Below are 24,758 nucleotides of genomic sequence, written 5' to 3' on the forward strand. Positions count from 1 at the left end.
TTTTTTGTTTGTTTGTTTGTTTTTCAAGACAGGGTAGCCCTGGCTGTCCTGGAACTTACTCTGTAGACCAGGCTGGCCTCGAACTCAGAAATCCGCCTGCCTCTGCCTCCTGCATGCTGGGATTAAAGGCATGCACCACTATTACCCGGCTATAAACTTACACTTTTAAAAAGTAAAATTTTTATTGCTTTCTTTTAAGTGGATAGGAGTGGTTTAAACCCGAGCCATCTACCCTTACATCCTCCTCCTTGAAGAAATGAAAGTTGTGCTGATAAACCTTTGCTTTAGGAGAGAACATGAGTGTGTGTGTCTCCTGACCTTAATGGAGAAAGCTGGTCTTGGTGTATTTATTCAAACCTGAAAAGTAAATAAATAGGTCACCTAATTATGAGATTTGGTTACTTTAAAAAGAAAGCGAAACATAAAAAGAGGTGGTGTGATGTCTTTTCCTCTTGTTTGCCAGTGTAACCAGGTGACTGACGAAAAGGATCCTCCATCCTGCCTGAGATCTCACATGAAGAGCTTGTGCTAAAGTGAAAATCTAGAAGGGCTTGCTAGAGAGGCTTTTCTAACCTGTGTACTCCTTGGGAATAGGACAATGTGGGTTGGAGACATGTATGTTTTAGGGTGGAGATGGTGACTTGGCAGGACCTGGTATTTTCTGGGATGTGGGCCTTTAGAATCCTGAGACCCCATGAGAGCATTACTGTAGACTCGGCTCTTCTTGACATCTTTCTCCTGGGACTCTCTCAAACTCTAGAGCTAAGAAAAGCCAGCCAAGTAGAAAACCAGGCACAGCCTTGTTCCTTTATTCTCTTCTATACCCCAGCCAAGAGTGTGAGGCAGTTATGTGTAATCCTAGAGTAAATAAGGGAAAATAAATTTACTTAGCCTTGGTGTAACAGGTTCTTAAGTATATATATAGTCAAAATCCAGATAATCATTAAAAGGAAAAACAAATCTAGCTTTCAAATTCTTAAGACTCCAAACAGTAGGTGGTAAACTCTTAATTTATTAAGCTATTTTTCCCATAAAGATTGCAACATAGCAGATCATTAATACAAAATAATTACTTGCCTTCCCCACAGTCAGGAAAGAATTGACCTACAAGAATGTGTAGGAAGAGGAATTCCAGGGGTACTGGCATCTGCTGGAATAAACACCAAAAAGGAGCACAGGAAGCGTGCAGAGCCTCCAGCCATCAGAAGCCATGCATTTCGATTTTCCTTTTGGAAAGTTATTCTCACTTGGCACTGTTGGTTTTGAGTAGGGACAGTGGTTTATGTTTCTCACATAGTGGCGGTCCCTTTTCTTCTTCACCATCACTTTGCAACAAAGTCTCCAGAGAGAGTCCATCACTAGAATGTGGCCCTGGCCTTTGCAGACTTCCTGTTTGGGACTGTGACAGATTCTCTTTCATTTCTTACTAGGGATGATGACATTGAAGTCATTGTGGATGAGACCTCAGATCACACAGAAGAGACCTCTCCCGTGCGAGCCATCAGCAGAGCAGCTACGTGAGTGGTCTGGCTGGGTGGGAGGAAAAGCTAGCGCCAGCATCATTGTAACTGTTCATTTGTGGACATGACATGAGAACCTAGTCATATGTACTCAGTCTCCAGGCCCCTTCCACCACACAGGGAGGAGAGTGGGAGGGAGGCAGCGTACAAATGGCCTATCATTTCTAACACAAACAGGTACAACAACCTTCTGAGAGATGAGTGAAACATTAAACTTTATTATACATGTTGACCAGAGCCTAGGATACAAGGATAGATACTGTAGGGTTTTGTTAAAGTAGAGCTGAAAGAATGAGTTGGATTTACCATGAGCACCCAGAAGTTTTTAGGTGCGTTAGACAGATTCCTTGACCTTTGCAGGGAGATCAGCTTAATCCTGGGAGCCTTTGTTTCTTTAAGACTATAGGCTGGGTTTTCCTTCTCCCTCCTATTTCCTGGTGGTTCAAATGCTGTGTTGAGTTTATCTTGCCTGGGATTTGGGAGTGGAAAGTGTATTCTCAGGTACTTGTTTTTAGGGGCTGTTTTGATTTGCGGGCAAAATGTTTCTAAGGTTTAAACCTATCCTCCCCTCCTCTTTAGTAAGCGACTCTCGCAGCCTGCTGGAGGCCTTCTGGATTCTATCACTAATATCTTTGGGTAGGTTAGAAGACCTTCACCTTTCCTTTTTTACAATGTGTAAATATACCTAAGCATATGTATGTGATGTATTATTTTTAATGTACACCAGAATTTCAGTGGTGCCAAGAACATGGATGCCTTAATTCAGCTTGTCATTTAGCTTCTTCCTCTTTTCTGCGACTTCCTTTCTTTTTATCTTGCTGCGAGCTGATCTATGGCCTTTCCCTTTAGTCTGTCCGAATCTCCCCTTTTGGGACATCATTCTTCTGATGCTGCCAGGTGAAAATATTACCCTCTCAGCCCAGCATGTGAGTGTGGGTTATTGATAATCATGCTGATCACGCTGTGCTGCCCGCAATCATCAATGTCCACATGCTAACCAGGACGCTTTGCATGCTCCTAGGAGTGAGTGCTGGAGCCCTTGAGCTGGGCAGTCAGGTTGGGCTCCATGCAGTCATCTTGCTCTTGGTGCTCTTCCTCTTAGCATGCGTTTGACTTTGCCTTGACCACAAGTGTAAACGCTGAGGGTGGTTATGAATAGGCATGGAAATCAGTGTAAAACAGTGTTTCAAAGTGCCAGAGTTCGCCTCTAAGCTAGCTAGTGTGTTAGGTCTAGAAGGTTTTTCCACAGTTAACTGATAGGGCAAGCAGCTTTCGTTTGAGACTGCTTCACTGCTGGGTTTTGGAGCCATGAATTAGTGAACAAGAAGTAAGGTATGTCTAACTCTTTCTTGTCATTTGAGTGAGATGGTATGAATCCTGAGTTTTGGAGGGTCTAGAAAGGCAACAGCCATTAGCACAGGCACACTGCTTAAACAAGGTCATCATTGAGGCCTTTCTGGCAGTCTGGTGGATACTGATCCTGTGCAGTTTCATATAATGTCTGCCTTTGTGTTACTCCTTAGGAGACGCTCTGTCTCTTCCATCCCAGTCCCCCAGGATATTGTGGACCCTCATCCTGCTTCTGGTAAAGATGTGAGAGTCCCAACTACTGCCTCATATGTCTTTGTAAGTATGCTTTGTACCCAGTCCCCTCTGAGCCTGGGATGGTAGCAGGGTCTGGAACTAACTGGTCCTTTGAGAGCTTCAGCTAGGCTCTCCATTGATGACTTATTTGGACCTGCTAGGTTTGTGACCTGTAAGGAATTAGGTATGTTGTGCTTGGTTTTAGCACACAGAATTTGTTAGGGACATCCTCTGTAGCAGGCAGCTGGCTAAGGGGATTGGTGACTTGAGCAGCGGGGCAAGAGACAACTAGAGATGGAGCAGGAACTGTGATTTGTACAGTTGTTTTTACCCAGCTAGCTGCAGTTTAAGGTAAAGTTCCTGGTGGAGGCTTAAGTCTTTCAGAGGCACTGGAGAAATAGTTCATGTTAAAGTGGGAAGCTAGAGAGAAGACTCAATAGTTACGAGAACTAGCTGCTCTTCCAGAAGACCTGAGTTTGATTTTCAGCACAATATGGCAGCTTACTACTGTCTGTAAATTGGGTTTCAGGGGATCCAACACACTCTTCTGGTCTCAGGAGCACCAGGCATGAACATGGTGCACAAACATTTGTGCATTTAAAAATAATGACATCCACCAGAGCAGGTGTTGGTTTCATAAATCAAACTGTATCTGGGTGACTTCCAACCACTAAGCCTGTGATTGGAACCAGGACACAGCACTGAACAAAAACATTGTTTGTAGTACCTAGGAATCTAAGTTGTGTTCTGGCAGTAACCATTAACCTTAGTCCCAGAACAGGAATTGGTCCAGCCTAAGAAAATGGTCTACTCTGCTCAAAGCCTTGAAAACAGCGGAGAAGCAGAGGGGCATTATGACTTGCAATGCCTGGAGTTGATTAAGGCAGGTTTAGGGACTTGAGGGGGACATGCAGCGCGAGCCTGTTTTTAGTTAGTGGAATGGATCCTGGGTGGTGGAACTTTCAGTTCAGGTCATTGGAAGAGCTTCATTGGTAGTCAGTCGTTGCAGTGAGCTGACTGAGGCTCAGGTGTTGAATGAGTCCTGCTTTGGAGGAGGAGTTGGATAGGGCAGAGTCATACCTTACAGAGGTCAATGATGATTGGTAAAAGGTCTGATTGCACTAAGTGTCACAGCCCCTTTCTTGCCCTCCACTCCCAGCAGCCCATTTTTTTTGTCCTAGCACATTGAAGTTATGTGCATGGGGTAATGAGGCAGCTGATAATTTAGGATTCTGCCAGTGTGTGTTCCGAGAGTGAACGGTTCACAGCTGACTGCTATCCAACACAACCTGTGATGCAGGAGTCTTGATGAGTGGCAGATGGGTGTGACAGTGCATGATCTCAAGTTTTCAATCTGAGACCTCAGGACAGAGTGTTCTTACAAAGGAGAGCTGCATGAGGAGAAAAGTCAGGTCAGCTACCAGATTTCCAGCAGTTGGAAATGAGTGGGAAAGTAGACATCACATCACCAGAGTGTTAATATGTCTCAGTTATGGAGATGCTGCCCCACTGCGGTTTGCTAGACTTGGAGCAAAACCTAGACATCAACTTTGCAAGTAGGTCTATATCCGCTGTTGTGTTGAGGGAGTATAGTGATTCTTCCCCTTCACATGGGATGCTTTTACCTGGTCTCATCCTGAATGTGGGTATTCATCCATGCTAATCTTAGAAATTCCCCTGTGAAAGGGCTGGGCACAGTGGCACATGCTTTTAATCCCAGCACTAAGGAAGCAGAGATAAACAAATATGAGTTAAGGGTCAGCCTGCCCCAGAAATCAATTTCCAACCTATCACAAAAAAAATGTAATTCTCCTAAAATAGCACTTGTATTGATTTATTTTTTTTTTCAAACACAATGTGGGTCATAATTTTTTTTTCTGGTAAATAAACAAAATGAAGCTACAAGAAGTTAAATACTTGTTGAACATAACACTTTTAATACATTCTAGTGCCATGTTTCCAGAATGAACTACACAGACTCACAGTATTAGCACTGGCCAAGGGAAACTTTAGCTGGGGCTGCAGAGATGGCTTAGTGTGTAAAATTGCTTGCTGCAGTCTATGAGGACCTGAGTTTGTATCCTTAGAGTTCATCTAGAAAGCTGCAAGGCTTTGTGCCTATAACCCCAGCACAGAGGCGTGGAGAACAGAAAATTACAGGGTCTTGCTGACTGCCTGCGCAGCTTCAGCTTCAGTGAGGAGTCTTGTCTTATGGTACTAAGGCTGAGTGAGAAGCCTACCACACTTGCGCGCGCACACACACACACACACACACACACACACACACACACACACACGCGAGAGCTCTCCTTAGGGTGCTGTATGTTACCAGGTACATAGATATTAGTGATACCTAATACGAGTAAGTATTTGGCACAAAAGAGGCAATTCTGAGGCTAGAGAGATGTCTCCATAGTTAAGTATGCTTTGCTGCTCTTTTAAGGGGACCTGGATTAGGTTTCCAACTCTCACATCAGATAGCTCATAACCATCTATCACTCCACCTTCAAGGGATCTGATACAGGGATTCTTCTGGCCCGCATGTACAAAGCCAAAATTTAGGCAATATATATTAATTTTAAGTGTTTTTTTTAAATATGGGTATATTACTGTGTTTCCTGTCTGGCCTTAAACTTTTGGCAGTCTGTCTGCTTTCTGAGGGCTTGGGTTAGAGGGAAAAGTGTATGTCACCGTACCTGGCTGATTTTGAATGCATTTTGCTTAAGTAAATACAAACCAAACATGGTAGCCAACCCCTGTAACCCAAGTGCTTAGGAGACCAAGGGCAGAGGATTACCATTGAATTTAGGGTTAGCCTGGGCTACACAGTAAGATGATACCATATTCAAATGGATGAATTCATGCCACTGCAATTGTGGAAGAATAAAATGAAAATAGACTCTTAAGGACTTTGGAGGCAGTTCTGTTTGAGGTTGAGTGTTGAATAGAGGTTAAGCATTTGGAGTGTGTGTGTGTCTTAGGCTCCGGGGTGATGATGATCAGCTTGCAACAAGGCACTGTCTTGCAGGATGCACATGACGGAGAGGTCAATGCAGTGCAGTTCAGTCCAGGCTCCCGGTTACTGGCCACTGGAGGCATGGACCGCAGGGTTAAACTTTGGGAAGTATTCGGAGGTAAGAGCCTTGCTGTCCTTAGAGGGAAGCTCTGGTGACAGCTCAGTGACTTTTTTGCTTTATTATGAATTAATTTTACTTTGAATTATTTTTTGGGGGAGTGGGGTTTTTCGAGACAAGGTTTCTCTGTGTAGCCCTGGCTGTCCTAGAACTCACTCTGTAGACCAGGCTGGCCTTGAACTCAGAAACCTGCCTGCTTCTGCCTCCCACGTGCTGGGATTAAAGGCTTGTGCCACAACTGCCTGGCTTGAATTATGTTTTAATTTGTTTAATGTATGAGTATTGGAGTTGGGACTAGTTGAGATCACATGACTTGAAATTTATGCTCTTTAGTCTTTGGGACAGTCTCTCACTGTATGTAAGTGCAGCCTTCCCTGGAACTCAAGAGTTCTCCTGCTGTGTCTGCTCTAGGGCTGAGTCAGAATCCTGTGCTCTTAACCCTGACACCTTCTCCAGGCTGGAGCAAAGACGAGGTGTGGGTTACTGCACGGTTACTGCACTTGATGTTTGTTTGAGCACAAGCACTTTATTGGTGAAGCATTGTGCTTGTCTACTCTTTATTTGATTGGCAGGAAAGTGACTCAGTTAAACCCTAGTCTGTTGAAGCCTGTGAGAATGTCATGCTTTGCTCAGAACTTATGTTAGCACAGATGGAATGACTAAAGTAGTGGAAGATAAAGCTCAACCATAAGGAAATAAATCTTGGCAGATGTTCTTTATAAAAATTAATCAGTTGTGGGTGTAGCTTAGCAGTAGAGCGTTTGCCTAGCTATTAACTAAATAGCATAGTTTTGGGTTTTGAGGTCAGTAAATACCTCTGGGGAGATGAGAAGAGTGAATGGAGGGCTGGAAGAAAAGCACTGTTGGTGAGGGAAGGAGGGATTGACAGTTGGCGGTCTTGATTGATAGAATTATAGAGTCCCAACAATTTTTCAAGCCGTAAAGAAATGAACATTACCAAAACAGGCATTGGGAAAAGTTGGAGGTGGTTTTCAAAATTTTTAGTTTCCATTAGTAGTGATAGAAGCCCAAACATTGATGTAGCAAAATTCACTGAGAATGAATGTGAAGTCTACATGCGTCCCAAAGGACGACCTGGAAACGCGTGTAACATGCCTGAATCTGCAGTGTTTTAGAACTGCAATTGCAGCAGAGTGCCCCTGTTCTCTTCCATCTTGTCTGACTCTGCAGCGCTGCGGGAAAGCTCCTGTTCAGTGTTATGATTGGCTTGCACTGTCTTTAACTTGCCCCTTTTACTAACTTTAATTTTATTTCATGTAGATAAATGTGAATTCAAGGGCTCCTTGTCTGGCAGTAATGCGGGAATTACAAGCATTGAATTTGATAGTGCTGTAAGTACCTAAGATCATGATTTCAGGTTGTTGGGTTTTCATTGTCTTTTGAGACAGGCCCTGGCTGTCCTAGAACCAGGCTGGCCTGCCTCTGCATCCCAAGTGTGCTCTACTATGAGAGATTTAAAAAAAAATAATAATAATAGAAGATAGCTGATTCTTGAAATTAAAAACAAAACAATAGTAATAGAACCTCAAAACTTCTGTGTTCTTAGCAGTTTGAATCTAGTTCCTAGGAGTCAGGGTTGTATCTTCTCTTGAGGAATTTCCCTTTAAAAGAGCCAGACCAGCAGGGTGGTTCAGCAGGTATAGACAGTGGCTGCCAAGCCTGACAACCTGTGTTAGATCCCTGGGACCGATATTGTGGAAAGAGAGACCTGACTCCTGAAAGTTGTGCGTGTGTGTATGCACACACACACACACACACACACACACACACACAAATATATTTTAAAGAGAATACCAAAAAAACATTGAACTGCAGGTCGTGTTATTAAGGTTAGCATAGGGAACAGAGTAAGCCATTTGAGACAGAGCTCAAAGCCATATACAAAGGGTGGGCATCACAGGCAGAAGAGCAGAGAGAAGAACTGGAGCAGGGTAGGTTCAGAAGCTGCTCAAGAGTACTACTGGTTTGATGGCACCTTTTGTCTTCTGATAGTCCCCATGTTCTGCAACATTTTGTTGCCCTCCTTGGGAGAGGTACCATCCACATCTGCTTCTCAGGAAGCTGAGAACCTTATCTGAAGGGATGGCCACTGGCTAGGTGACAGTCATCTTTCTGCCTCAAGCAATGGTGCCTGGATACCAAGGAAACATAAGGAAATGAGGCTGATTAGTTGGAAGTATGTGGTGTCAAACGGTTTAGCCACTCATAAAGCCATTCCTTAAGTTTTGAGAGGGTCTTTGGCAATTCTGAGAGCAAACCCAAGTACTTGTGCATGCTACACAAGTGCCTTATCATTGGGCTACCTTAGTCCCTGTCAAAATAAAGCAGTCTGAAATGGCCCCTGAGAGCCCAGTAGGATTAAGTAGTGGGGCTCTAGAGGAAGGAGCAGATGAAGATGAACAGCCTAAAAGATAGGTAAGAGATGAGTTAGAAGGGTGGGGGCCTCCGTGCTGTCTGGGTTGCCCATCAGTATTATCAGGAAGTTGTGCCTGTTATTAAGGGGACGGTGGAGAAGGGAAAGGTGAGTGACTGAGGCTGAGTGCTGATGTGAGTTTGAAGTGTCTACTACACTCTTGTAGGATCAGGTGAATCCAGGAGGGAAGGACTCAGCTTCAAACACTGGGTTAGGGACTTATCAACACACTGGCAATATGCTGGAATGTTGTGTCTAGCTTAGAGGTATAGTTGAAAGCGTCTGAGTGCCTTTGTGGGCCTGATAACTGGAAGTTTGTACTTTGTCAACTGAATTTTGCTAAATGTTTTTCTTTTTATTCTTGTAGGGAGCTTACCTATTAGCAGCTTCAAATGATTTTGCAAGCCGAATCTGGACAGTGGATGATTATCGATTACGGGTAAGACACGATCGATAAAGCTAACATGGTACTCTGATTGCATGTGGTGATCAGTGTGCAGTTGTTTAATTAGGAGATTTGTGTACAAACTTGGAAATTATATTTAATTTATGGTTTTTTTTTTTTAGAAGATTTGTGTTTTTCCTTTGCACTCTTAATTTGCCAAAAATACATTGTCCCAACATATTTTCCACAATCTCTCAGGACTCTTTGAGTTCTTAAGAACCAGTTATGTTTAATAATCTGTTTTAGCTTAGCTTGTCAATTATGACAACGGTGTATGAATTATGGCTCTTAAAATTCATAAGTCCTAAAAGTTTCCTCGTAGTTGGGAATTAGGATTATAGAAGTGCATGGATGTACTTAGTGTATGAGCTTAGGTAGTAAAGCTGGAAACAGGACAGGTGCAGAAGAAAGGAGGAAGCGCATCAGCTGTTGAAGAGATCGCATTTGAGCCCAGTTTGGTGTCCAGGACAACGCTCAGAACTTGGTCCTAAGAGTTCCGTATCTGATGGAAAGAAGTTTTCACAGAATCCGGAAAGGTAAACCTTGTGTTATGGCGTTTCAAGTTTGACACAGTGCTTTTGGGTCTGCCCCACAAAGATGGCATGGTGTTAAAAGTGAGTTTGTGAGCTCTGCAGAGGGAGCCAGTTGCAGTAGAGGGGTCCTTACAGTTAGCTTTGGTGGTCTGATTGAATGGAACAGGGATGAAGCAGAAGACTTCAATAGCATATTAACTTACCACGTTAGCTTTTCATTTTCCTGGAGGGACTGTGAGGTAATAATCCATGATTCTCACTTGAAAGAAAATTCAGTTCTAAGCCTACAAAACATGAGCCCAGAGAAAATGGCAGATGCACGCATGCTGTGATGGTGAAAAGTCAGCCTGTGTTTTCTGAAGCGAAGACTTCAGCGGGCCTACTGCAGCTTATGTCTGAATGCACCACACAGTCTTAGTTCTCAGTTTTGCACTTAAACATGGAGAAGGTGCTGGCCTGTGCTGTGGGCTACATAGTAATCCACCCCGTGCTCAGCTGTGCTGTTGAACCATTCTTCTGGTTTGGTTTTTGGTACGATTTACTTTTATTTTTAATTGTATGCATGTGTCTGTGTGAGTATGCACATGCGTACAGGTGCTGTGAGGCCTGGAGGTATCACTGTACCGCACGCACACACGCGTCTTTCTTATGTTTTGAACCAGAGTTTTCCTGCGTTATCTTGGCTGGCGTGGAACTCATACAAGCCAGGTTGGCTTCTACTTTGCAGCAATCCTCCTGCCTCTTCCTCCTTGGTGCTATGATATGACACCATGCCTAGCTCTGTTCAGCTTTTATTGGACATTTAAGATTGAGTTAAATCAAGGAGTTAGTTTGCTTAAAGAGAATGCATTTTTTGTGTTGGACATGGTGTCAAGCTATGACTGTTTTATAGATTTCTTTTCATTTTCCTGGAACTCAGATGAGGAAGGTAGATAAGATAGGCTCAGATGGGGTGAGGAGTGGTAGGGTCACGCAGTTAAGTAATGAGTTTAAAACTGAACTGAGGTGGGACAGTGCTGACCAACTGTGGAAGAGGGGCCTGCAGATTCCTTTCTACTGGGCCCTGGAGGAAAAGAGAGGAAGCACTGAAGTGATGTGAAGTGGCGGTGGGGGTGGGGGGTGCTTTATTCATTGGTAAAGAAAATTATAGCTAGGTGAGGATCACAGCCCTGAAGGCTAGACAACTGGAGAGAAGTAGACCTAGAAGATGGAGGTCAGAGCTGGAGCACTGACACCCAGCTGCTGGGGGCTGATGACGTCACATCCTTTGATGGATAGCTTTGAAGGCTGTGGTCTGCTTGCAGCGTGCCTTGTCCTTTGGTAAAGAGAAGATGCAGAGGCCTTTTAAATGACTTTTCTGTACCTGAAGAATTCAGGCAACTCCTACTAGGTTCAAGGAATGAAGTGGGTTCTCCTGTTGGAAGAAACCCTGGCTTCTGCGTGCACACTGATTCACAGATAATTTGAGAACACAGTGGACCATCCAGTCATGATCTAGCTGGAAACTTGTTATTCAAACCCTAGTTAGTGTTCTCTTGGCTTTCCATAAGGGAATGTGTTAGGAGAGACTAGAGTCTGAGAAGCAGCTGGTTGAGTGCCGCCTTGTAAATGCATCCTAGAAATGTGTTAGCTAGCATTGGCTGTTTCCCTCGAAAGTCTTGTCACTACAACTTCTTAATGCTCGGTACGGTTTCCATGAGGCAGCTGACCTTCAGAGTATCCTGTCTGCTCGCCTCTCCAGGGCCGTGAAGGAGCAGGTATGAGGATTAGTTGGTTACTAGACTATGATTCCATATCAGGAGATTTCATGTCCTTTTCTGCCCTCTGTGCATGGTGCACGTACATAGTCATATATACAAAAGTATAGTTTTAAAAAATAATAGTGAGGGGCGGGAGAGAGTAATGAGTTCTGATGCCCTCTTCTGGTGTGTTTGAAGACAGCTACAGTGTACTCACATACATAAATAAATAAATCATTTTTAAAAAAAAGAATAGTGATCTGCACAGTCTGCCTTGAAGCCCACAGAGGACTCACACCAGGCCTGGAGAAAAGGCTCCTCAGGCCTCATTTTGAAGCGTCAGCTGTGGTAGTGTCTACATCTCCTCACTCCTATCCCTGGCTGATGCTTGTTTAAAGAAGCTGAAATTTGAAGGTAGTGTTCAAATTAAATATTAAAAATAAACTGCAAAAATATCTAATGGGTTGGGTTGTGGTGGCTCATCCTTGTACTCTCAGTCCTTGGGAAGTTGAGGCAGGAGGATTGCACTTGAAGAAGTCAGAACAACATGCAGGAGTCTTGTTTTCTCCTCCACTACATCAGTTCCAGGGATCAAACTCAGGTTGTCAGGCTTGGTGGGGAGGGCCCACTGAGCCATCTCCCTGCTCAGGTCTGCTGCTCGGTGTAGCCTTCAGGCTTGGTGGGGAGGGCCCACTGAGCCATCTCCCTGCCCAGGTCTGCTGCTCCGTGTAGCCTTCAGGCTTGGTGGGGAGGGCCCACTGAGCCATCTCCCTGCTCAGGTCTGCTGCTCTGTGTAGCCTTCAGGCTTGGTGGGGAGGGCCCACTGAGCCATCTCCCTGCCCCGGGCTGCTGCTCGGTGTAGCCTTCAGGATATGGATGTAAAAGCTTGAGTCCTTGGGCCCCAGGAACTTGTAAAGGCATTCTTGTCTCTTAAAGGGGAAAATGGCACACACCTGTGATCCTTGCACTTGGAACCCAGAAGCAGTAATATCTTAAATATCTGTGTTTAAGGATGGCTGAACCTACACAGTGAGTTACAGGACTAGATAGATGCTGCCTCAAAAAAAAAAGAAAGAGAGAAAAAAATATTTGCATTTATGTGGAGGAGGGTGGTGCATGTGCCATGGCACTTGTGTGGAGGTGTCACAGTTTGGAGAAGGCTCCTCTCCATGTGTGTCCTCACTAAGTCATCTCACTAGTCCAGGGCATTCTTTTCTTAATTAAAAACGAAACATTAATAAACCCTTCAAACTCTGGGAGGTATATACTTACAAAAATAATTCTAGTCAGATGTAGTTGTACATACCTTTAGCCCAGTCTGATCATAGTGAGCTCTAGGACAGCCAAGCTTACATAGTGAGACCTTCCCTGTCTTTAAAAGAAAAAAGAAAAGGGGGAAAAATGGCTCCTAGGAAGCCAAAGGCAGCTCGGCAAATAATTGCTTGCAATGCAAGCAGATGATTTAAGTTTGATCCTTAGACACCATGTAAATGAGGAGAGAACTGTCTACACTTGGCATATACACAGTAATTAATAGTGGTAGCTGTTGTTCTACATAAAAATCAAAGAGCTGAAGAGTTAAATGCCAAAGTGGAATGCCAAACTGCTCTTGTGAAGGACTAGAGTTTTGTTTACAACTACCATAGCATCAGCTCTGGGTGACCCAGCATCTCTCAGCCCCCTAGCAACTGCAGTGGTGTGTACAAGTGAGTCTTTAAAAATATGTAAAAATAAAAAGCCAGGCATGTTAGCGCATGCCTTTAATCCCAGCCCTCAGAAGGAGGCTGCCTCCTTCCACATAGTGAGATCTTTTCTTTAAAAAAAAAAAAAAATAAGAAAGGAAAAAAGTCTACCTTGAAAAGAGGTCAGTGATGAATAGTAAAAGGTCTGACTTCCGAGGTCGCCTCCCAGCAGCCTACATCCCCAGCTGCTTACCTTTCCCATCATGCTCTAGTAGTGCTATCATGGGAAAACACAGTAGCTGACATGCAGTGATGTCTCCATTTTGTCTTCCCTGACAAGAGCCCAGAGAAGACACTGGTTAGCATCCGACAGCTCAGTCACAAGGGATTTGATTGTTGGGAATGCTGGCGGCCTTGGCTATGATCTGACATTTTAAGCTGAGACCTCTTATTTTAAACACCCCATAGCCTCTAATTATGTATATGGAATTCTGATGTTTCATTTTGTAAATTATGCTTGCAGTAGCCCTGTCTATTCTCACTTTAAGTACAGACCGACTTTTAGTGGCATGAATAAAATAAAGTCCTGTTTTTGTTAGACTTAGTGCGGTGCACCTGTTAATCCCAGCACTGGAGAGCTGGAGGCAAGAGCTTTTAAAAGCATCCTCCTCTTGCTTCCTCTCTTCTGTTTTTTGGATTTCAAGGAGTTTATGGAATTTGATGCTGTTTTGAAGGTTGAGTTTGGATTTCTCTTTAGTAGGAGATTCCCCTAACCCCCTCCAGTGCTGGGGCCTGGAGCCTCATATGTACTAGACAGCGCTCCACCACTGAGCTATATCCCAGAGTCTTACTGTGGTGCCCAGGCTGGTTTTGAGTTTACAGATTCCAAGAATCTAAGTACTGGAATTGTGTATGCAGTCCAGCTTTCTGTCACTGTTGTGAGAGACCTAAGTAAGACAGAACAAAGTAGCTGACATCGGCAGCTCAGCTCAGGTTTCAGAAGCTTAGCTTGTGGTTGCTTTGGTCTTTGATGGCACAGTACATCGTGTGGCTGAGGAACATGTTTGCCTCATGGTGAGAGCCAAAGAGCAAAATAGGAAGAGTCCAGAGCCCCAATCTTGGGGTGAAGAGAGGTATATATATTCAGTGTGTTATCTTCCCACAGGGCCACAAACTATAGAGGCCAAGCCTCAACACATCAGTTCTTGGACACCATTCACAATTAAGTTAAAACAATACCTCATCTCTTGGCAGCACGAAGAAGTAGCTTCTAGAAGATTCTGAAGCTCCTCCTCCAGTCAGAAATGTGACTTCTTTGATCGAGGCTGAGTCAGTGAAAGTGTGTTCCATGTGCCATACCTCTTTTCTCTGACCTTCTGTGAAGATTTCAGGGCCCTCTGAGACTGGCTCTGGAGCTCCTCTGGGAAGGCAGTGTGCTATCCCAAGTCTCACCCTGGGTGTCCTCTCTTGTAGCACACACTCACAGGCCACAGCGGGAAAGTCCTCTCTGCCAAGTTCCTGCTGGACAATGCACGGATTGTCTCAGGAAGTCACGACCGGACCCTCAAACTCTGGGATCTCCGCAGCAAAGTCTGTGAGGAAATGCAGTCTCTCTGTGTGTTTATGTAGATATTAGTGGTGAGGTGATGTTCCCACATCAGTCAGAGCTCTGGTTCATTTCAGTCTGAGGGTCTTGGGGGCGTTGGGAGTTGTTTTCTGCTTGAGGTCTCATTTCTTTTTGTGATTTTTGGGGGCTCAGTGGTCAAGAGCATAGTAGTTATATTTTATGTGTGCCAGCCATGTAGTGACATGTAGCTGACATGTGGCTATATTTGTAGTATATATGTAGTGACATAGTAGCTATATTTTATGTGTACCAGCCATGTAGCCTTTGATTGATGGTGTTTGGTTTTCTTTCAGGTATAAAAACAGTGTTTGCAGGATCCAGCTGCAATGACATTGTTTGCACTGAGCAATGTGTAATGAGTGGACATTTCGACAAGAAAATTCGTTTCTGGGATATCCGGTATGATGCTTTAAGAGCTTGGTGGGAGACTGATGAGAGAACATATAAAGAGCTTTGAGCATGCTTTGTGTGGGGGTGTGTTCTCATACTTGAGGACTGGCAGAACTCCAGGACAGCTGGGTCTGGGCTGTGCTATTCTTTATACAAAGCAGTCTTTTGGGTCCAGCCGTCATTTACTGGGTACCAGATGCTCTGCCAGCTGTAAGATAAGCAGAGATAAGAAGATGCCCATTCCTACCTTTAGGCAAATTAAGATGAAACGGGGAAGACGGAGTACAGACAGTGAGCACCGTGGGGTGTTCCTGTAGTAGAGGCAGGCCTTTTCCCTTGCTGATGGGAATAGGAATTAGTCTGGAGAAGCCAATGGAAAGACAGACCCACCCAGAACAGCTTGAGGCAGCTGACAATAAGTGAGGTGCATGTGCTAATGAGATGGGGAGAGTGGGGATCAGATGTCCACCCACTTTATAAGCAACTTGGGATGCTTTGATGTTTGAGCTGTGTGTGGTGAGAGAAGCAAGCGATGGCTTCATGTAATCTGCTCAGTGACTTTTGTCCTGTCTTTAGAGAGCAGGTTAAGGCACACTGAAAGCAAAGTATTGATGAGGACCTGAGTTGACAGAAGAGCAAAGATAGGGACATGCTAGGAGATTCCTATAGGAGGAGGAGAGCTGTTAGGACCAAAAGAGGTCCAGTGAAATGAAGCCCTGAGCTGCTAGCTGGGGAGGAAGACGGAGGTGGCTGGTAATTGGATTGAATACAGAGGCCATAGTCCATGTAGCAGCTCCTGACGTGGAGAGGGGGATAAGAATGCATGGCTCTGGATGCACTTGGGAAGCTTGCTCCTATATTCTTAATCCTTTTTTTTTCCCTAAACTTGAAGTTTGAATTTAAAATATGGAAGTTTAGAAATTCACTGGATGTTACAAGTTTCCAAGCCAATCCCTTAACTTGATAGGTGGCCACATACCAAAGATTTGGAGTAGGAGTCTGGGGCTGTATATATAATAACAAGATAAACTCCTGCTCAGTTAAGACAGCAAATAAGTTCATTGAAAACTTCAGCTAAACCAATTGTTGAGTGTTGCCATTAGGTCCCATCTCCTAGGGGCCTATTAGCTGACCTCTGTGCGCTTGAGCATGTAAGAGTTGGAGAGGCGGCAGCAGAGGGTGCACAGTGACAACTGCCATGGTATCATCCAGTCCCAGGTCTGAAGCAGCCTTAGTTAAGCTACCTAGTCACAAGGCCTGTGGGCTCCCTAGACACACCACAGCAGCTTCTACGCCACAGCCTTGAGCTTGTGGAAAAGCTAAAGGTCACACCATTGAAATAGTACTGCTCTGGGGCTGGAGGACATACGCTTACCATACACGTGAGGCCTCAGAGTCCGTCCATAGGGCCCACAAAAGAAAGGAAGAATGAGCTGTACCAGCTGTGTAATTAGTTGCTCTAGTTCACGCTTGCTTATTAGGAGTTCTGGTTGGTAATTGTCCTATTATTCTAAAAATGGACAAGAAAAGCCCTAACCAGTTCTAGTCTCATCATTCTAGGGACATACTTACTTGCCCCTTGAAGACTTGGATGTAACTGGGTGACCAGCATTTTCTCCTCAGTGACATGACATCCTAGTCAGGTTGGAGGTGGCCCACTTGGATCAGGTCTCAGACTGCTGTTTCCCTTAGATCAGAGAGTGTGGTCCGAGAGATGGAACTGTTAGGGAAGATCACTGCTCTGGACTTAAACCCTGAGAGAACTGAGCTCCTGAGCTGCTCCCGTGATGACCTGCTAAAAGTCATTGACCTCCGGACAAACGCAGTCAAGCAGACATTCAGGTACTGGGCCCTGGGCCTAGCCTTGCCTACTTCTGTCCTGCTGGGTGAGTGCACTCACTGTAGGCGGCAGCTAACCTGTCTGTTGCTCGTTTCAGTGCGCCTGGATTCAAATGTGGCTCTGACTGGACCCGGGTTGTCTTCAGGTTAGTAGCCATGTCCTACCTGGTGTTTGGTTTATCTCAGAGGTTAAAGCTGGACATTTTCCTTTGAAGGGAGGTAAAACATAACCTTTCTGCTACCTCTGGAGCTTGCAGGAGTGAGTCTGAGGGTCATCTGGGGTCCTGCTGGAATCTTTTTGGTTTTTTTTAATGGTGTTCCTTCTTTTATTGTGCACATGGTTGGCTGATGCTTGGCTCTGAGTTACTGCATTCTCCTTTTCACCCACTCACTTACCAAGACTTGGCACTGACACTGGAAAGGCTTGGCGTTCCTAGGGTAGAATGGTACAGTCTGTTTGGAGGTGACACTGGAAGGTGAAACAGTGAATCTCCTTGTTCTGCCTTCTGGATACCATACTTTTCTCAGGTGTATTCTAGGATTGGTTGTCATAGTAGGGAAAAGTGTCTGTTTGATGTGTGTGCGCATGTGGCCTCCTGAGCTTACATATACATGCAGGGACAAGAGAAGAACATCAAATGTTCTGCTCCACCACTCCCCCTATTCCCTTGAAACAGTCTTTCACTGAACCTAGAGCTATGCTGACAGCCTGCAAGCCTGTCTCTTTCCCAGCAGGCCTGGATTGCAGGTTCTTATACACACACGCAGTTTTTAACATTGGTTTTGGAGATTAGAGCTTGGATACTTATGCTGCAGAAAACAGTCTTGACACATTAGGCCATCTCCCCAGCCTGTGCCTCAGCATTTTATGGTTTCTCTGACTACAGTGGCTGAACCACACAACAGCCTTTCACAAGCAGAGACTTTGAGCTTTTCAGAGATTGGCTTTGGCTCCCTTGTGTGTGCTTGAGTCTGATAAGTAGAGACATAGAGCTTCAAGCAAGAGCTTGGCACTGCTCTTTGGTAGGCAGGTGGCTGAAAGAGCAGGGCTGCTCACAACTAGCATGTGACCTGCATCTATGCACAAGAGTGGTCATGTGAAGTCAGAAGTCTGTAGCTTTTGCCCTCTTACTGTCTCCTCCAGCCCTGATGGCAGTTACGTGGCAGCAGGCTCAGCCGAGGGTTCTCTCTATGTCTGGAGTGTGCTGACTGGGAACGTGGAGAAGGTTCTTTCAAAACAGCATAGGTAAGATGAACCCCAGCAGTGCATGGACTCAGGTCTACATCTAAAGCAGAACCTGTGATTCCATCCCAAAGCTTATGCCATCTTGGAACCTCAGTGGGCTCCTGGAAAGCAGTCCCCCTCCCTATTTCCAGGGCTGATTGACCAGGGTTAGTGGGGCCAGGTTTCACCACTCAGCAGTATACATAGCAGACCACAGTAACTGGTGCCACAGGTAGAGCCATCCATTGGTGGCCACTGGGGAAAGCCTCAGAGCAGCTCCTTCCTCATCCTCCTCCCTTTCTTCCTTGACTCTTGTGTTTGTCAGTAACTCCCAGGTTCATACCATTCTTCTGGTGGACTCCTTATTGTCCACCAGATAGAATGGATAGCTCTTGGGCTTCTTGTTACCAATTCTATGCCCAAAACACGGGCCCTGGCTTCCTGTGGATCGGCGCACTCCGCTCCTGACATAGCAGTTGTGCTGCTTTATGGAGCTGAGTGTTCTCTCTTCCTGCTTCCATAGGGCTACTCTTGGGGTGAGCCAGATAAGGTCTGCTTGCTAAAGGAGACAGCATCTCCTATCTAGTCCAGTGCTGTTGCTGGACAGTGCAGCTTTCTTAGCATAAGCCCCTGCTGTGGTTGGGTGTTCCTGTATTTGGCAGGTGCCTGGGCCTGATGTCTTGCTGACTGAAGTCTCTTCTTGGTCCTTAAGCTCTTCTATCAATGCGGTGGCGTGGGCCCCCTCCGGCTTACATGTTGTCAGTGTGGACAAAGGAAGCAGAGCTGTGCTGTGGGCACAGCCTTGACACCATACCCTGAAGAGCATCGTGGGACCCTACAGCCCATCTTGGAGAGTGATGTGTCCTCCCAGGGAAGAGCTGAAGCCATGTGGTACCGTAGCTTTCCTGAGAACTTTGACTTAAGGTCTCTACTGGCTGAGAAGAATGGACACTGAACCAAACTGACTCTGCAAGTTCCCAGCAGAGGTTCAGATTCTTGTCTGCATTTGGGTGGGAAACACTACTAACTCTGACCTTCCATACCTCATGGGGAGCACAGGGTCCCTGCTGGGTCTCCCCACTGGACACAGTGCCAAGGATAACCCCACACATCGGGTATTGGGTCCCCTGTGCTTTTCCTGTCTTTCCAAAGTCTGTTGTCGCCTGATGCATGCCCCCCTTTCTGTGGGGTCACTTACCCAGGGGGCTCACTGTAGGCATTGGGTCAGTGGAAACCAAATCAGGGCCTGTCCTCCTGTGACAAAGGGCGGGTGGAGCTGTTTTCAGGGCTGGTGGTGTGTCTGGTCTCACTGCTGAACCCTGCATCTTCAGCTGGCCTTCAGAACTCTGAGCTCCCTTCCTGCCAACACTTCACATAGCTTTGTGTGTGTGAGGAAAGGACCGTGCCAACCTTTCCTCATCTGGTAGAATTCTCAGCAGAGGTGAGAAGTTCATCTTTACCTTGTATCACTGCCTGTGCATGCAGTGTAGTGTTGGTAAGAGAAGGCTGCCTAGGAGCTGGTTATGATGAAGGCGGCTGGGAAAGCAATCTCTGTCCTGCTCACCCATGCACGTGGTCTGAGCGTGGAGTCTGCGTGTCTGAAGCGCCACATTTGTCTGTCACATTTACTTTGCACTTTATTTTTTGCTTCCACACTGTTCTCTGGGCAGCAGAGACAGCATGAGTGCTAGAGCCAGGGAACAGGGAAGCAGCCCTTCCCTGCTGCAACTCTCCTGTTGCTTTGCTGCCAGAGAGCTGCTGGTGTTGGAAGTTGAGATTCGCTGGCCAGGGCACATCTTTTATTTATTTAATTATGTGTCCCAACAGAACTTGATTGTAAATAAAGAAGAAATTCTGTTATATACTTTTCAAACTCCTTGTGTCTTGATTGTCTTTTCTGTCACATCCTTAAGTAAAAGGGAAGGGAACTGGTTTTTCTGATTCTTACTCCTTTTTTGGAGGTAAGGTCTTGCTTTGTGTGTAGCTTGGACCAGCTTACCCTCAATCCTGTTACTACCCAATGGATGGGATAACAAGGGTACACAACCTTGTCCAGAAGGTATTCTGTGTTCCTCCTTAGTGTTTTGGGCCATTTTCAGCATGTCACCTGTCCCCATAAATTATTATTCCTATAAACACTGTTCCTGTTTTATGTCTTACACAAGTCTGAACACTAGGAAAAGTGTCCACAGTTTCCTTCCACAACCTCCTCTCTGGGTGTTGCTACAGACTAGTATCCTGTCTCCACTGAAGAAGTGTGAGTTGCTGAAGGTTTAAGTTGGAGCACAGAAACTGCTTGGCTGTTCACCAATCTTGGGAAACTCAACTGGACATCAGCTATCCTTGTAAGGGAGAAAAGGGGCATCGGGTGAGACCCTGACCATTCAGGTCACTAGTTGTGAAGCAGGGCTACTCTTGACTTAGTTCGTCCCCTGACTGCCAGCACTGAGCACTGGGGCATGTGTGGTGTTCACCCCAGGTCTGTGCCTCCCTGCCTGCAGGTGGAACGCTCACGTCATTGTGGGTTTCTAGTCTACTCTGCTGTGGTTTGGTTTTCTGGTAGCTCATGTGCAGCCACCAGGGAGAGCAGACTGCCTACCTCCTAGTAATTCACTGCTCAGCCTGCATAATGTTACTTGGATGTAATGAAGGCTATTTTTTAATTAACAGTTTTATATTCACTAGGTCATTTCCCAATGCAGGATAATAATTCATGTTAGAGGTTTGATTTCTAAGGTACATTCTGTGAGAACACTGCCCACCCCACTACACAAATACACACCACCTAAGATAGGGTTATGAAGCCTTAACTGGCCTGTAACTCTGCGATCCTCCTGCCTCTGGAGTGTTGGTATTAAAGGGATGTATCATCATGCCTGACTGCTTTTTATCATATATCCTAGACACTAGGGCACAGGGAGTTTTGTGGTCATTGCAGTAAATGTATGGGTAGAGGAGAGGGCAGGGGCAGCCCAGTTCCCAGGTATTCTTTGGCTGGGAAATGGGATTGCCACGATTCAAGGCGTACAGAACACACCCCATTATGTCTGTTTCCCTAACTGGGGTTTTGTGAATCTCATATTCTGAAGCATGGAGTGTACAATCTGCCTGTGTGAAGCACACTAAGGTGAGTAGCAATGACATGCTACATTGTACTCCAACTTAGCCTTGTTTTTATGGAAACCACCGTTTTAGCTTTTGTAAGATAACCTGAATAATAATACTTGGATTTTAGGAGGTCTCAAACTAGGTCATCTGTATTTTAGTTTATTTTAGAAATGGGAGGAAGTTTCACAGCTGAGTTCTGACCAGCTTCATGACTCAGATGGGAACATTTATGCTAACCCTGTCCCTTGACACTCTGCCACTCCGGGTCCATATGGGGGCACACAAAGTGAGTCAGCCATGATGTTATCTGTATCCTATTTCAGTGAGTGTCAAACAGCATGTCTCAATTTTCATTCAACTTAAATCTCAACGAAATAAAGGATCCACACTTGAATGGGTTGCTGTGGAAGCGCCTGGGTGTGTGCCAGCGAGAGATCACACCAATCCATTCTTTCCTGGCTCCCTCGTCTGAGCAGACTGCTGCTCTGATCTCAGCTCTGGCTTTCATCGCATTCTTTGCTGGTGTCTGTCTCTTCCTCTGAGCCACTACAGCGCTGTCCATTACAAAGGCTTTCCCAGTTTACTACTTGGTCCGCCCATGCACCTCTACTGGCATCCTCGGCTGTTTGTTTAATGATCAGGATCTGTTTAGCTTTTGCTACATAAGAAACTACCTTAAGGGCCGGAGCAAGCAGGGCCGGCAGAGGTCCTGAGTTCAATTCCCAGCAGCCACATACATGATGGCTCACTGCCACCTGTATAGCTACAATGAGTGTACAGTGTAGTTCCAGCCAAAGGACTCCTAGGGACTCCCAGGGACTGCAGAGACACTTCATGTTTATCACCATTCTTCACAATAGTGAAGATGTAGAAACAGCCTAGATGTCCATCAAGACAGAAACGGATGATGTCTGGTATACACAGATAGACACACGGTGGGATTTTTTTTTTTTTTACCATGAATATGAAATTTGCAGGGGAAATGGATGGAGTTGGAAAGCAAGGTAACCCAGGATAAAAAGTGGATCTGAGCTCCTACTTGTTAAGTGTATGTCAGTGGAAGTAAGTCTAGGCGAAAAGGCTGGGATGTTTAAAGGAATGGGTTGGAAAGACGACAGAACACATGGGGCTAAGGTGGAAGGTTGACTACTAGGGATTGAAGGGGGAAGGGAGGGAGCAACTAAAATAAGATAAGGACACCTGTAAGCTGATTTTAAGAACATGGTAAAATTACATTCCTGGACTGTTGTCTGTAGGACATCTGCGCTACACCACGTGTGTGGAGGTCAGAGAAAAACTTGTAGGAATTGGTTCTACCATGTGGGTCCTGGGATCAGAGTCAGGTCGTCAGGCCTGAAAGGAAGCAGTTTACCCACTAAGCCGTCTTGATTACCTAAAACTTTCAAACATTGTACCCGAGCCACTTGGGGATAAATGGTTAGAGGGCAGCCTCCAAGTCCTCAATTGGTCTGTTAATGTGAGGTTCACTAAGGGATTGATTGGGGATGGGATAGCAAGAAAGCATCAGTGTGTGAGCATTTGTCACCATTTGAGTTGCCCATTGATGTGTTGAATTGTAGCAGGTGACGTGGGCAGGTTTGGTGATCTAAATCCAGCCCTGGAGAAATTGAGTTCTGGGGAAGAAGGGAGTCACACTGCCATCTTGCAGTCAGCCCAGCCTGCTCTCCCTTCACTTCTGAAACAGTATCACCTGCAAATGTTTCAATGCCACATAAGAGTTTGGCTGGTTTTCCTTTGAAAACGTTAAGACTCTATCTCAAGGACAGACATCAGCCTTGCACATTACAGTATGCTGGGCTTCCTCACAGGTTTGCTCTTACCCCAGGACACAGCTAGGCAGGGGAAGCAGGTGAATTTGTATCTGGGTTTCCATTTTACTTCAAAGATAACTAGATAATCAGGGCCAGAGGGATGCTTGTGATTCTCACATGCTGGGTTTTTAGGTGGGGAGCCAGAAGGCCTGATAGTTGCAGGAGAATATCAAATGGTTCTGAGAGTCTGAGTCAGGAGTCATGCTTAGTACCTAGCTTAGTACCTAGCTCTACAGAGTGGATGGCACACAGCAGAGACTCCCTAACGGTTTGGTTTTGAGATAGTGTGTTATTCCAGATTAGCCTCAAACTTGCTGAGCATGAGCTTGAAGTTCTGATCCTCCGGCCTGTACAAGCTTAAGTGCTGGGCTTATAGGGATGTGCCATCCACACCAAACCCTACTTCCGCAATGCTGGGGGTTGAACTCAGAGTTTTGTAGGTAGTTTACTGGCCTGTGATTCCCATACCATGCTATTTATGGTTGCTCTTTCATTTATGAGGGGCAGGGAATGTTTGCTATGGTGCATGTCTAGAGCTCAGAGGACAACTTGTGGGAGTTCTCTCCCACTGTGTGGCCTTGATGAATCAAACTACGAGTCTTGATGGTGAGCACAGTCACCTCCCCAGTCATCTCTCTGGGCCTCACATACCATTTCACAGTGAAGAGTTTTGTTGTATTTTATAGGTTTACGATGTATAGTCACCAGCTCAACACTAGCCAACAAAGACTTTGGTTGTCTTTCAAGTTAAGATCTATAAAGCAGCAGATTGATTCAAAGAAAAGTGGACACTTCTTAAGGGAAGACCACTATAGAAAATCACAGTCAGGGTGGCCGAGATGGCTCAGTGGATAAGAGCACTGACTGCTCTTCCGAAGGTCCTGATTTTGGATCCCAGCAACCACATGGTGGCTCACAACCATCTGTAATGAGATCTGATGCCCTCTCTTGGTGCATCTAAAGACAGCTACAGTGTATTACGCCGGAGGGAGCGGGCCAGAGCAAGGAGAGGTCCTAAGTTCAATTCCCAGCAGCCACATAATGGCTCATGGCCATCTGTACAGCTACAGTGTACTCATACACATAAAATAAATAAACTAAATCTTATTAGAAAAAAAAAAAAACACAGCCAGTCAAAATGCAGAGCTATGGACCCCATACCTTAAAGCTTGGGGAACATGGCTGAAGAGGGGCAGAAAGACTAAGAACCAGAGGAGTTTGCTGTGAGGCTGTTGCCTAGCAACATCAGAAGCTATACCTACAAAATCTCAGCAGTTTGACCCCTTAAATGTGAGCTGAGCAGGAAGGACACCAACAGACACCCCAAGTAACAACCTCACAAGGCCTCAGAGCTATACAACTATAGGCAACTGAGTAAAGCTGTGGATAGGAGAGATGGTCCTCCCTAGGCAAGAGCGAATCAGTTGGTTGCCTAGTGCCAAATGGTCAGCCCCAAAAACATATATATGGGTAACATGTGGACTCAACATGTTATATTTAAGAATATATATATGTATGTATATATATATATATATATATATACACACACACATATATGTACATATCTATATGCACACACACACAAATACATATATGCATATAATAACAATTCATGGAAAAAAGAGGCCCTGAATTTGGAGGAGAGCAGGGAGGAGTTGATGGAATG

At 45.3% G+C, this 24,758-nt stretch overlaps 1 protein-coding gene and 2 non-coding genes across 5 annotated transcripts in view; all 3 read left to right on the forward strand.

Moving 5' to 3' along the window:
- Atg16l1 (autophagy related 16 like 1) overlaps window positions 1-20,025 on the forward strand; it is a 35,586-nt gene extending 15,561 nt beyond the window's left edge. Inside the window, exons 7-19 of one of the 3 annotated variants that reach the window (XM_031368322.1) lie at window positions 1,431-1,517; window positions 2,100-2,156; window positions 2,370-2,417; window positions 3,044-3,146; window positions 6,133-6,238; window positions 7,520-7,590; window positions 9,040-9,111; window positions 14,545-14,665; window positions 14,992-15,097; window positions 16,781-16,930; window positions 17,026-17,073; window positions 18,072-18,173; window positions 18,865-20,025. In XM_031368322.1, coding sequence (XP_031224182.1) covers window positions 1,431-1,517; window positions 2,100-2,156; window positions 2,370-2,417; window positions 3,044-3,146; window positions 6,133-6,238; window positions 7,520-7,590; window positions 9,040-9,111; window positions 14,545-14,665; window positions 14,992-15,097; window positions 16,781-16,930; window positions 17,026-17,073; window positions 18,072-18,173; window positions 18,865-18,958 — 1,165 coding nt within the window. In that variant the 3' untranslated portion in view covers window positions 18,959-20,025. The remainder of the gene's footprint in view (window positions 1-1,430; window positions 1,518-2,099; window positions 2,157-2,369; window positions 2,418-3,043; window positions 3,147-6,132; window positions 6,239-7,519; window positions 7,591-9,039; window positions 9,112-14,544; window positions 14,666-14,991; window positions 15,098-16,780; window positions 16,931-17,025; window positions 17,074-18,071; window positions 18,174-18,864) is intronic. The other 2 variants (XM_031368320.1, XM_031368321.1) reach the window with 2 other exon arrangements.
- Window positions 4,193-4,466, forward strand: LOC116089602. Its single transcript, XR_004118386.1, has one exon.
- On the forward strand, window positions 13,253-13,517 carry LOC116089601. The gene has a single exon (XR_004118385.1).
- Window positions 20,026-24,758: the final 4,733 nt, after the last annotated feature.

This window comes from Mastomys coucha, unplaced genomic scaffold (genome assembly GCF_008632895.1).
Source record: "Mastomys coucha isolate ucsf_1 unplaced genomic scaffold, UCSF_Mcou_1 pScaffold14, whole genome shotgun sequence".
NCBI lineage: Eukaryota > Metazoa > Chordata > Mammalia > Rodentia > Muridae > Mastomys > Mastomys coucha.